At 30.2% G+C, this 14138-nt stretch overlaps 1 protein-coding gene across 1 annotated transcript; it reads left to right on the forward strand.

Moving 5' to 3' along the window:
- Positions 1–9343: 9343 nt before the first annotated feature.
- Positions 9344–11200, forward strand: LOC120425869 (39S ribosomal protein S30, mitochondrial). Its single transcript, XM_039590491.2, has one exon. It carries the CDS (start codon positions 9451–9453, stop codon positions 11131–11133), a length of 1683 nt encoding a protein of 560 aa, XP_039446425.1. The 5' UTR covers positions 9344–9450; the 3' UTR covers positions 11134–11200.
- The last annotated feature ends 2938 nt before the right edge of the window (positions 11201–14138 follow it).

A 14138-nucleotide genomic window follows, 5' to 3' on the forward strand; every position in this document is an offset into this window, starting at 1 on the left:
CAAAGGCGGTTTCGATCCTAGGGTAAAGCCGAAGAGCATCGACAAGTTGATCACGGTTCGAAGAATCGTTACCCATCGCACCGAGGTGAGACCCATGATGCCGGTGGCCAGTTATATGCCAGTTGACCGTTCTGATGCCGATACGTACAAAAAGGTGAGGGGTTGACCAGGTACTACAACCATAAAAATAATTGAAAAAAAAGGAAAAAAACCATAAAAATGGTTATATGGGTTAACCCAATTGAACTGAAAAATTCGTATGACAAGTGGGATATTGAACTCAGAAAATCATGATTTTTGGTTAAGGCTAGTATGGAGATCGGAAGGAAAGGGGTCAAGAAACAGCTTTACGAACAGCAGAGCAAAGTAGAGGGAGCGTTTTCTTGGGGCTTTTCTTCACCCTCTCTGGCTTGCTTTCGCTGCCGCTGCTGCCCATTTGAAATTTTTCTTGACCGGTTCCTTCCGATGTGCGTATACACTCAAACCCCGATGGTTTGACACCAACTGTTGTCAAACGAACGGGGTCACTTTTTAGTTTGACACCCCTTTTACACGGAGTTCACACACACTACCAAACGTTTGTTTTGATAGTGTGCGTGAGCGCCGTGTAAAAAGTGACAGTTCGTCACTTTTTAGTTTGACTTTGACCAACCAACGGGGTACAAACTAAAAAAGTGTCAAACGAAAAAGTGACCAACCACCGGGGGTTGAGTGTACCGCTTTAGGGTGTACCCTTGGGTGTACCGCTTAAATACGGTATGCTGATCGGAAGGAACGCGGTCAAGAAATGTTGCGTGTTCTTTTCGTGACCCCCCCAAGAAAAGTTGACAGTTCGGTATGAGCGCGATTGACGGTGTGCGCGCTTGAGGTTCTTTCGAGGAAAAAATAAAAAGATTAAAAATATTCAAAACTTAAAATTAAATAGATTAAAAATGTTTATTCAAAAACTTTTAACAACAATTATAAACAAAATTAAGAAATCAATAAATAAAAGCAAATTTAGAAATTCTTAAATTCTAAAACAAGAAAAACTGAAATTAAAAAAATATGTAATTATGAAATAAGGAAATCAAAAAACTATGTAATTATGAAATAAGGAAATTAAAAAATTAGGAAATTAGGAAACAAGGGAATTAGGAAATTTGGAAATTATGATATTAGCAAATAAGTAAAATACAGAAAATAAGAAAATTAGGAAATCATGAAACAAAGAAATTAAGAAATTAGAAAATTAATATGTAAGGAAAATAGGATGTTAGGAAGTTAGGAAATGAGGAAATGAGGAAATCAGGAAATTAGGAAGTTAGGAAATCACGAAATTAAGAAATTTGGAAATTAGGAAATAAAGAAAATTTTTAAAATTAGGAGACTAGGAAATTAGGAAGTTAGGAAGTTAGGATATTAAATTAGGATATTAGGGAATTAGGAAATAAGGAAGTTAGGAAAATAGGAGGTTAGGAAATTTGGAAATTAGGATATCAGGAAACTAGGAAATTAGGAAATTAAGAAATTAGGAAGATAGGAAGTTAGGAAATTAGGAAGTTAGGAAATTAGGAAATTAGGGAACTAGGAAATTAGGAGTTTAGGAAGTTAGGAAGTTAAGAAATTATGAAATTAATATGTTAGGAAATTAGGAAATTAGGAAATTCCTAGAAATTAGGAAATTATGAAATAAGGAAAATAGGAAATTCAGAAATTAGAAAATCGTGAAATTAGGAAAATAATATGTTAGGAAATTAGGAAGTTAGGAAATTTGGAAATTAGGAAATTAGGAAGTTAGGAAATTAGAATATTAGGAAGTGTGGAAGTTAGGAAGTTAGGAAATTGGGAAATTAGGATATCAGGAAACTAGGAAATTAGGAAATTAAGAAGTTAGGAAGTTAGGAAATTAAGAAGTTAGGAAATTAAGAAGTAAGGAAATCAGGAAATAAGGAAGTTAGGAAATTAGGAAACTAGGAAATTAGGAGTTTAGGAAGTTAGGAAGTTAAGAAATCAGGAAATTTGGAAGTATGGAAATTAGGAAATAAGGAAATTAGGATATTCGGAAACTAGGAAATTAGGAAGTTAGGAAATTTTGAAATTATAAAATAAGGCTGGAACAAATGTTTATTTTTTTTTTTCTGGAATTCCTAAATTCTTAAATTTTTAAGTCTCTTAATTCTTAAATTCTTAAATTCCTAAATTCTTAAATTCTTAAATTCTTAAATTCTTAAATTCTTAAATTCTTAAATTCTTAAATTCTTAAATTCTTAAATTCTTAAATTCTTAAATTCTTAAATTCTTAAATTCTTAAATTCTTAAATTCTTAAATTCTTAAATTCTTAAATCCTTAAATTCTTAAATTCTTAAATTCTTAAATTCTTAAATTCTTAAATTCTTAAATTCTTAAATTCTTAAATTCTTAAATTCTTAAATTCTTAAATTCTTAAATTCTTAAATTCTTAAATTCTTAAATTCTTAAATTCTTAAATTCTTAAATTCTTAAATTCTTAAATTCTTAAATTCTTAAATTCTTAAATTCTTAAATTCTTAAATTCTTAAATTCTTAAATTCTTAAATTCTTAAATTCTTAAATTCTTAAATTCTTAAATTCTTAAATTCTTAAATTCTTAAATTCTTAAATTCTTAAATTCTTAAATTCTTAAATTCTTAAATTCTTAAATTCTTAAATTCTTAAATTCTTAAATTCTTAAATTCTTAAATTCTTAAATTCTTAAATTCTTAAATTCTTAAATTCTTAAATTCTTAAATTCTTAAATTCTTAAATTCTTAAATTCTTAAATTCTTAAATTCTTAAATTCTTAAATTCTTAAATTCTTAAATTCTTAAATTCTTAAATTCTTAAATTCTTAAATTCTTAAATTCTTAAATTCTTAAATTCTTAAATTCTTAAATTCTTAAATTCTTAAATTCTTAAATTCTTAAATTCTTAAATTCTTAAATTCTTAAATTCTTAAATTCTTAAATTCTTAAATTCTTAAATTCTTAAATTCTTAAATTCTTAAATTCTTAAATTCTTAAATTCTTAAATTCTTAAATTCTTAAATTCTTAAATTCTTAAATTCTTAAATTCTTAAATTCTTAAATTCTTAAATTCTTAAATTCTTAAATTCTTAAATTCTTAAATTCTTAAATTCTTAAATTCTTAAATTCTTAAATTCTTAAATTCTTAAATTCTTAAATTCTTAAATTCTTAAATTCTTAAATTCTTAAATTCTTAAATTCTTAAATTCTTAAATTCTTAAATTCTTAAATTCTTAAATTCTTAAATTCTTAAATTCTTAAATTCTTAAATTCTTAAATTCTTAAATTCTTAAATTCTTAAATTCTTAAATTCTTAAATTCTTAAATTCTTAAATTCTTAAATTCTTAAATTCTTAAATTCTTAAATTCTTAAATTCTTAAATTCTTAAATTCTTAAATTCTTAAATTCTTAAATTCTTAAATTCTTAAATTCTTAAATTCTTAAATTCTTAAATTCTTAAATTCTTAAATTCTTAAATTCTTAAATTCTTAAATTCTTAAATTCTTAAATTCTTAAATTCTTAAATTCTTAAATTCTTAAATTCTTAAATTCTTAAATTCTTAAATTCTTAAATTCTTAAATTCTTAAATTCTTAAATTCTTAAATTCTTAAATTCTTAAATTCTTAAATTCTTAAATTCTTAAATTCTTAAATTCTTAAATTCTTAAATTCTTAAATTCTTAAATTCTTAAATTCTTAAATTCTTAAATTCTTAAATTCTTAAATTCTTAAATTCTTAAATTCTTAAATTCTTAAATTCTTAAATTCTTAAATTCTTAAATTCTTAAATTCTTAAATTCTTAAATTCTTAAATTCTTAAATTCTTAAATTCTTAAATTCTTAAATTCTTAAATTCTTAAATTCTTAAATTCTTAAATTCTTAAATTCTTAAATTCTTAAATTCTTAAATTCTTAAATTCTTAAATTCTTAAATTCTTAAATTCTTAAATTCTTAAATTCTTAAATTCTTAAATTCTTAAATTCTTAAATTCTTAAATTCTTAAATTCTTAAATTCTTAAATTCTTAAATTCTTAAATTCTTAAATTCTTAAATTCTTAAATTCTTAAATTCTTAAATTCTTAAATTCTTTTTTTTCAATTAAATTTATTTTATTAGTAAATAATCAATTAACAATTCCGTATTTCTTATAACCTAATAGAGTTTTGGAGTTCCTTTCAACTATGATTTGACTATAATTTATTTTGATGTAATTGGATATTCTAACAATGGGTTTGGCAAGAGAAGGAAAAATTAAAAAAAAAAACCTTCTAGATTTACTAAGGAAGAGGATAGAAATAGAAAAGCTTAAAACTAAATCACAGTATGTTTTGTCTATTGACGTCGAATTCTTAAATTCTTAAATTCTTAAATTCTTAAATTCTTAAATTCTTAAATTCTTAAATTCTTAAATTCTTAAATTCTTAAATTCTTAAATTCTTAAATTCTTAAATTCTTAAATTCTTAAATTCTTAAATTCTTAAATTCTTAAATTCTTAAATTCTTAAATTCTTAAATTCTTAAATTCTTAAATTCTTAAATTCTTAAATTCTTAAATTCTTAAATTCTTAAATTCTTAAATTCTTAAATTCTTAAATTCTTAAATTCTTAAATTCTTAAATTCTTAAATTCTTAAATTCTTAAATTCTTAAATTCTTAAATTCTTAAATTCTTAAATTCTTAAATTCTTAAATTCTTAAATTCTTAAATTCTTAAATTCTTAAATTCTTAAATTCTTAAATTCTTAAATTCTTAAATTCTTAAATTCTTAAATTCTTAAATTCTTAAATTCTTAAATTCTTAAATTCTTAAATTCTTAAATTCTTAAATTCTTAAATTCTTAAATTCTTAAATTCTTAAATTCTTAAATTCTTAAATTCTTAAATTCTTAAATTCTTAAATTCTTAAATTCTTAAATTCTTAAATTCTTAAATTCTTAAATTCTTAAATTCTTAAATTCTTAAATTCTTAAATTCTTAAATTCTTAAATTCTTAAATTCTTAAATTCTTAAATTCTTAAATTCTTAAATTCTTAAATTCTTAAATTCTTAAATTCTTAAATTCTTAAATTCTTAAATTCTTAAATTCTTAAATTCTTAAATTCTTAAATTCTTAAATTCTTAAATTCTTAAATTCTTAAATTCTTAAATTCTTAAATTCTTAAATTCTTAAATTCTTAAATTCTTAAATTCTTAAATTCTTAAATTCTTAAATTCTTAAATTCTTAAATTTTTAAATTCTTAAATTCTTAAATTCTTAAATTCTTAAATTCTTAAATTCTTAAATTCTTAAATTCTTAAATTCTTAAATTCTTGTATTCTTGTATTCTTAAATTCTTAAATTCTTAAATTCTTAAATTCTTAAATTCTTAAATTCTTAAATTCTTAAATTCTTAAATTCTTAAATTCTTAAATTCTTAAATTCTTAAATTCTTAAATTCTTAAATTCTTAAATTCTTAAATTCTTAAATTCTTAAATTCTTAAATTCTTAAATTCTTAAATTCTTAAATTCTTAAATTCTTAAATTCTTAAATTCTTAAATTCTTAAATTCTTAAATTCTTAAATTCTTAAATTCTTAAATTCTTAAATTCTTAAATTCTTAAATTCTTAAATTCTTAAATTCTTAAATTCTTAAATTCTTAAATTCTTAAATTCTTAAATTCTTAAATTCTTAAATTCTTAAATTCTTAAATTCTTAAATTCTTAAATTCTTAAATTCTTAAATTCTTAAATTCTTAAATTCTTAAATTCTTATATTCTTAAATTCTTAAATTCTTAAATTCTTAAATTCTTAAATTCTTAAATTCTTAAATTCTTAAATTCTTAAATTCTTAAATTCTTAAATTCTTAAATTCTTAAATTCTTAAATTCTTAAATTCTTAAATTCTAAAATTCTTAAATTCTTAAATTCTTAAATTCTTAAATTCTTAAATTCTTAAATTCTTAAATTCTTAAATTCTTAAATTCTTAAATTCTTAAATTCTTAAATTCTTAAATTCTTAAATTCTTAAATTCTTAAATTCTTAAATTCTTAAATTCTTAAATTCTTAAATTCTTAAATTCTTAAATTCTTAAATTCTTAAATTCTTAAATTCTTAAATTCTTAAATTCTTAAATTCTTAAATTCTTAAATTCTTAAATTCTTAAATTCTTAAATTCTTAAATTCTTAAATTCTTAAATTCTTAAATTCTTAAATTCTTAAATTCTTAAATTCTTAAATTCTTAAATTCTTAAATTCTTAAATTCTTAAATTCTTAAATTCTTAAATTCTTAAATTCTTAAATTCTTAAATTTTTAAATTCTTAAATTCTTAAATTCTTAAATTCTTAAATTCTTAAATTCTTAAATTCTTAAATTCTTAAATTCTTAAATTCTTAAATTCTTAAATTCTTAAATTCTTAAATTCTTAAATTCTTAAATTCTTAAATTCTTAAATTCTTAAATTCTTAAATTCTTAAATTCTTAAATTCTTAAATTCTTAAATTCTTAAATTCTTAAATTCTTGTATTCTTAAATTCTTAAATTCTTAAATTCTTAAATTCTTAAATTCTTAAATTCTTAAATTCTTAAATTCTTAAATTCTTAAATTCTTAAATTCTTAAATTCTTAAATTCTTAAATTCTTAAATTCTTAAATTCTTAAATTCTTAAATTCTTAAATTCTTAAATTCTTAAATTCTTAAATTCTTAAATTCTTAAATTCTTAAATTCTTAAATTCTTAAATTCTTAAATTCTTAAATTCTTAAATTCTTAAATTCTTAAATTCATAAATTTCTTAAATTCTTAAATTCTTAAATTCTTAAATTCTTAAATTCTTGTATTCTTGTATTCTTGTATTCTTAAATTCTTAAATTCTTAAATTCTTAAATTCTTAAATTCTCAAATTCTCAAATTCTTAAATTCTCAAATTCTTAAATTCTTAAATTCTTAAATTTTTCAATTCTTAAATTCTTAAATTCTTAAATTCTTAAATTTTTTAAATTTGTTCTTAAATTTTAATTAAAGATTTTTTAATTTTGGAAGAAATAGAGTTTTTGATTGTTATAATTTTGAGGTTTTCGTAAATTTGTATTTACGAATTTCTATATTTCCGATTTTTAAAACTTTTGGAATTTCGACTTGTACAATCGTTTCGAATTTTTGATCTATGGAATTTATAAAAACGTTAAAAATTAAAATTATTATTCAATTCTGCATATTTTTAATTTTGATTTTCCAATTTTCAGATTTTTGTTGAAATTTTCTTTATTATTCAAAAAAAATGTTATTTGAAATTTCTAAAATGTTTGTTTTTTTTTCACATTTTTGAATTTGTTGTTTGGTTGGATTCAAAAATTTCAGATTATTATTGTATTTTCAGTAAGAACATAGATATTTGTATGATTATTGTCGAGTTTAATTTCACTCTGATTTACTTCATTTTGGTCCCGCGAGTGTGGATAAATCGGACAGTGCAGGGGACTCATAATCCAGAGGTAGCTGGTTGGTACTAGCAATAAATTGTTGGTGACACCACAGAGTAATCCAGAGGACGCAGTCCGAACAAAAGTCATCGAATTTTGTGGCTGCGTTACGAGCTTACCCTTTGGTATCGTAGCTGCGTTATGCGTTTCCTGATGAATATTTTCATCATAGTAAACTCAGTTTTTTTTTCGATTTGTTTGTTTTGACAAGTGCTGAGCATGGAATGACGTGGATTTTAAAAATTTCAATGTTTCTTTAGAACATTTAAAAGAACTTGGGGAGCTGTAAACTTCTAGCAACTGTTAGAAGACGACCACCTCAAGTGAAGTTTTTGGGATCTTCGTGATGAACCTTTTAATCAGAGCCGTACGCCCAAGGGGTCATTTAATCCTCCTCATTACGCTGAAGTTTACAATGTATCAACATCCCCGTTGGACCAGCTCAACCGAACCAAAATAGTCGACTAAAATTGTGCTAGGACTGTTGGATGTTGCTTCCATCCTGACAGCACAGGGTCTATTCGTACTTCAACCAGGTGGCCATGAACGCCAACGGTGGAATCTGCAGGCACTGGGTCAATGCTTCAATTCAGCCCAGTATGAGGATTATAAACTAAAGTATATCAAAAGCAAAAAGCTTCCATCGACACCTATATTTCTTGTATGGTCCGTTACTACCCAAAGAAATTAATTAGAAATATTCAATAGGTAAATTCGACAATCTGCTCTTTTTGTCCACGACAAAGAGTTCGGTCACAACGGTAAACTGTATGTTTCGATTTCAACGCACTGGAGAACCGCAACAGCTCCAGAAATCTTCTTAAAACACAGCCAACGTCCTGAAATTTCCACATGCATTCTTTTTGATTCATTTTAGAGCCATTAGAAAATTCACATTGTTGATTTTGGAATTGTGAAAAAAATTGACAGCTTATAGAAAAGTCATCTGAACCTAAGAGCTCTTAGATCTGAACGCTTGAAAAAAAGTAACGCTCAAATGTCAGTTTGCCTCGTGCGTTACGACAACCGAAAGTTTTGCTGAAGGGGGGAAGTACCACGATGTACCGCATAACGCAACCATAAATCAAATGCCAGTGCTCCCTCTGGATTACTCTGTGGTGACACGATGGTCGACATCTATAAAGACAACTTCTTTTTTTACTCCATTTCGACCGAAAAACTAAATCTGTCCTTTTAGTTTCAATATTCTGCTTTTTGAGATTCGGCGGGAATTTTAAATATTATTATCTCCAATACAAAATTATTAAAACGTTTGTAATTATCAGTCGCATTCAAAAAGAAAAATTACAATTCTTTGATTTTTTCATCAAAATATATTACAAACAAGCACCGCGCGAAGAAACGTCAAACGCAATCTTTCCGTTTCTGTTACTTTTCAGCTGCGTACCGCTTAAGAAAAATCTTTTCGTGACCCTTTCCTTGACCGTTTCTTGGGCGTTTTTTTATTGAGTTTTGCGTTCCTTCCGATCTGCGTATCAGCCTTTTTTTATTTATCAGCCTTTGAAACGACAAAATAAGCAGCCTGGAATCATTTTCTTAAACATCTTGTTTAGAGATACGCCACGTTCAAATATTAGTCTAGAATAGTTGAAGTGAGCGTGCCGCGAAAGCCGTCACGAAAAAAAAGTTTCCCATGCTAATTTTGAGAAGCTTATTCAACGGGTGGACTCCGATGAGGCCCAACTCACGAAAACTGTCATCTTAGGGTCCGGCTGGTTTTTTGTAATTTTTTTTCCATTCGGCGAAATGTCCATTCGACGTTCACAAAACGTCCCATTCGGCGAATCGATCTTCGACGAAATGCCTCGCACCCTTTGTCAAACCCGCACGAGAGACGTCAGTTTCGTAACCATCAGAGAGCAAAACATGCCGATCGGTTTTTCGTGCTCCGCGTAGTCGCGAACTTTTTCACCAACTTCTTGACCGAAAAGCCGCCCCAAAATGCTGTCGCAAACGTTCCGCCATGGCCTGCGGGCCGTCATGCAACGCCACCACGGAGCCCGCACCCTATCCGCGCGTTCCCTGCCCCAGCAGCAGGACGAGTACACGGCCGAGCCGGAATATCCCCCCATCCAGGAGCTCTCGTTCCGGGCGAAAAAGGCCCGCGAGGCGGCCCAGTGGCACGAAAAGATCCGCCAGCTCAGTTCCGTCGAGGAGAAGCTGTTGGAGATTAATATGCCTAAGTATTATGGGTACAAGGCGCACATGATCAGCGACGGCAAGGTTCCGTACAATGCGCTGCCGTTGGCGCAGTACGCGACCAGGACGCACTTTGTGGAGGGACAGTTGCCGGAAGGGTACGGAAAGCTGGAGGCGGATGCCAAAGTGCTGCTGGAAGCACTGCGGGGGGAGCTGGAGGACGTTCTTGAGTTTGAGTTGGGTGGGTACAGCCACCCGGAACTCTCGGACGAATCGCTGACCGCCCAGCAGCGCGAGGAACTCCTCACTTCGTCGCTACTTCGCGCCCTCAACCGAGTGCTCGTGAACGGCCTGTCCGGCCAGCACTCGCACCTGGCCGAGCTCGAGCAGGACTTTGATCCGCGCCACGAAGCGTTCTGGTTCGTCGGCGGAATGCCACCGCCTTCGTTAGTTCGCAAAATCAAGGAAGGCGTCGAGTGGCAAAAGCCGTACGCTGATGATCCGTACGACCGTAAGTTCCAGTACGTTGGGCAGCCATACCTGGCGCTGCGCCACAAACATCCACTCGGGCCGGTCGCCGGAGACGATTTGGCAACGTTGGATTACCGCAAGGATAACGTTGAGATTCCAGTGTTCAAGTACGATCCCATCTCGCTCGGATATCACACGGAGCAACGCTACGCCACGACCATTCCCGGCTTCTGGCCCGGTGACCAGCACGAGTTCGGACTGGTCTCGTTTCAGCGGCGAAGTCACGCCCAGATTCGCCACACCTACTGCGCCGTAGACGACCTCCAGGAAGCACTCCACGCGCAGGCCATCTTCTCCAGCTATGCTTGGCTGTTCGGCCAGGCTTGCTATCAAGGATTCTCCACCTTCAACGACCTTACCTACCCCCTCACCACGCAAACAATCACCACCGACGGCAAAAACTGGTCCTTTTACGTCTACCAGCTCAACACGACCCTCGTCCACTCGGACCAACCCGAGCAGAACCCGCGCTACAACCGCTGCTGGGGCACGCAAGAACTCCAACTGTACGACCACATCGACGAAGCCACCGGCAAAATCCACGGCCTCAACGACCAAGTCCTCCTCCACCTAATCTCCTTCTACGCCAACGCCCCCAAACCTCCACAATCCATCGACCTAAAACCAAACCTGTGCAAAACGGAGACCCGCGTGGCCAACATCATCGACGAGAAGCGGCGCGTCTTCATGGAGCAAAACTACAAGTACCGCGTTTCGAACCGACCCCGTCACCGGCCCGACCCCGAGCTGTACCTGTGGGAGAAGATCTACAAGGTGGACAACAACACGCGGCCAATGGAACCGAAGCGGCGCCCCTTCGAGCTGCACCAGAACATGTATCGGCGCCGTTTGGACGAGCACGCGCCCAAGTACATTCCGCGCCAGGTGCGACCGGACGGACCGAAGAGCAAGCCCCGCTTCGAGGCGACGTACTATCCGAGCGTCAGGCGATAAAGGGGTGAGTTGTGCTTTTTTTTCTTCTTAGTGTGATGTATCAATAAAATGTTGGTCGAAAATTGCAGGCAGGATTTCTAAAGTTTTGAAAGAAATTCCTTTTTAAGCTGTTGTTTTAAACATCTATGCTCAAACTCAATCGATTTCAATGAATCATATGATATCTTTGCGGTTAACTTTACGCAGTTGGTCTGGCCTGATTAAAAAAGAAAAAAGAAGGGGCTCGCACATAAACTACGTGATCCTTAAATTGGAGAACTTTATTTATTTATTTTAAATGTCATTTTTTAACAAATAATACCATATTAAAATGTCATCAACATTTATTCAACGTTATTAATCGATAAGTTAATCGCCGTTAATTTTACCTTACAGCAATAACGATAAGGTTATCGATTTCGAAATATGGTATAATTTTAACAGCCATAACATATATTTATAACTTTTTCTCCATCGGCTTTGAGACTAACATGGAGAAAGTGAACATAAAACATAATTTCAAATGTTGTATCAAAAGTATTAAACCGTAGTCGAATTCTGTTGAAAAATATTTGCAAATAACCCTAGGCTATTTATTGCACAATTTTTTCCTAAGTTTAATTAGGCCCTCCATCAACAATCAGCGAAAAAAAATTCGCAATTCGCAATTTTCAGTGTAAGAACGGGCCTTGACCGATCTTATGCACCAGGTTCCCGACGAACACGCACTGCCCTTACACCTACATCTCACCCTTGCTCTGAGTCAGTACGAGCAACACGCTAGAACACGCTTTGAGTGTTCGTGCCAGGCATGCACACCTTCTTTTCCGGTTGCGCATTTTAACTCGGCCGGGGGTGGTATATTGCGTAGGGTTTGATGTAAGTATAAGTGCCTAATCATTTATAGTGTGCCTATCAATTTTCATTAAAGCAAAAACTATTTTATTTTAGTTTGAATTCAAAAACTTATTGTTATTTTACTGTGTATTTTTTTCTCCTGAAATATTCCCTAATGTTAAGTCGTGTTTATCTGTTGATATTTCTTATGTCGCGGTGCTTTGTTACAATTTGTTGGACCTAAGCATGTTATTCAAAAGTTTACCAAAAGTACAATAGTAGTATTTGTGTTAATCCTTCAATCATTCCATTAATTGAGTAAGGGCTCGAACCTCACTTGTTAGGAAACAATAGACAGTAAAGGAGAATATACTTTATAAAGAAGCAATAGTAAGAGAATCATAATTGTATGTTAAAAAAATAAAAAGAATAAGCTTGATGTATACATGTAGAAATAGGCAATAGTTAATAAATAGAGATAACAAACAAATTTAGATTATTGTTATGATGGGCAAGATAAAAAATTATTCAAATAAATAAATAAAGAAGTAAATCAACAAAGAATAGGCAAATGATAATTAGACTTGGTATTACTAGTACATTAGGGGAAGGTTTATTTTAAAGAAAACACACAGTTTGTTAAAGCAGCATTATTTGGAAAAAAGAGTGCAAGCATTGAGAGATACGAGAATCAAGAGTTAATAAAATCAAAACCAAGAAGAAGTACGAATCAGTCGAGCAAAATAAAAACAGGAGATAGATGGTAGCTGGAAATTGATAGGAGAGAAACCCCGCTCTGCGACGTTCAGGTACATCCGCAGCAATTGAATCAACATACTGCGAATCAAAACAATACCGTCTACAATCACAAATAACTTCCCTTTCCCACATTGACGCGCCCCTTTCTTCTAGCCGTCTCGACTCTGACCCTCGCTGGTCAAAGGCTTACGATCCGTTTCCACAGGCCACCAGCTAGGTCATCATGAAAACCAAGCCAACGTGGAGGTAAGAAAATAGGACACTTGCAAGGAACTAGAGCTATACTGTCCTGATCAAGAATGATCTAACAGGACTACGGACGTAGTCAGTGACGCTCCTTCCAGGATGTTCCTCGCCTGAGCGTCAACTGAAGAGGTATCATCAGTATCATTCACCGTTGGCCTGCAACAATCAGTGAACAAAAAAAGAAAATATTTTTTAAGATGCAAAACTCAATTAAAAATCAAAATAGACGTTCAAACACTTGAAAACATTTCTTAATGTGAAACAGTAAGGCAGCGCCATATTGACACCACGACTCGAGTTTTTGGAAGCACCTTCAAACCTACGGAGCTCGCGACTGAAAACTACAAACGTATCAATAATTTGGTATTCGATATAATAATATTGAAATTTTTCAATTTGTTTACTATGTCGAACACAGAATCTTGAAATCATGAGGGAAAAGCCTAACAATTATCACTAAATTTGCTGGCACAAAAATTTTAAAATTAAAACTGAAACTGAAAAAATAATTATTTTTTTAAATATTTATGAAAATTTAAAACAAGTAAGAAATTTCAAAATTTTAAAATACAAATATAGAATATTTTTCACGAAGTCCTATAAACAAATGTAAACATTGAGTGAATCCCTCTCACACCTTTTTTAAATGTCCATTGGATTAAATCAGAGCAATGAAAAATTTAAACAAGTAATAAATTTCAAAATTTTAAAATACAAATATAGAATATTTTTGACTAGGTCATATAAACAAATGTAAACATTGAGTGTGCCCCTCTCACACCTTAAATAAAAATAAAAAAAAATTAGAAAATTAAAAACAAATTAAAAATTTAGTAAGCCAAAAGTTTAAAAGAAAAATTAAACTCAAAACATTTTTTTTAATTAAAAAAACTGAACTAAAAAAATATAAAACTTTGAAAGTTTTAGAACCGATTTTTTCTTTTTAAACATTAGTAAATTTTTTTAGGAATTTAAGCATTTAACAATTTAAGCATTTAACAATTTAAAAACCATTATCAGATTGGGTCTGGGGTGAGATTGGGTCATACACATTTCTGCATTTTTGAATAACCCAATCTCAGCCGCCAGACCCAATGCACGGGATTGAAACTCGTCTGAAAAACCTGTATCATTTTCTCATTCGAAACATTGGCGCCACATGGTGGTAGCTGCCCTGTATATTA

The sequence above is a fragment of the Culex pipiens genome, chromosome 3 (assembly GCF_016801865.2).
Source record: "Culex pipiens pallens isolate TS chromosome 3, TS_CPP_V2, whole genome shotgun sequence".
NCBI classification, from domain to species: domain Eukaryota; kingdom Metazoa; phylum Arthropoda; class Insecta; order Diptera; family Culicidae; genus Culex; species Culex pipiens.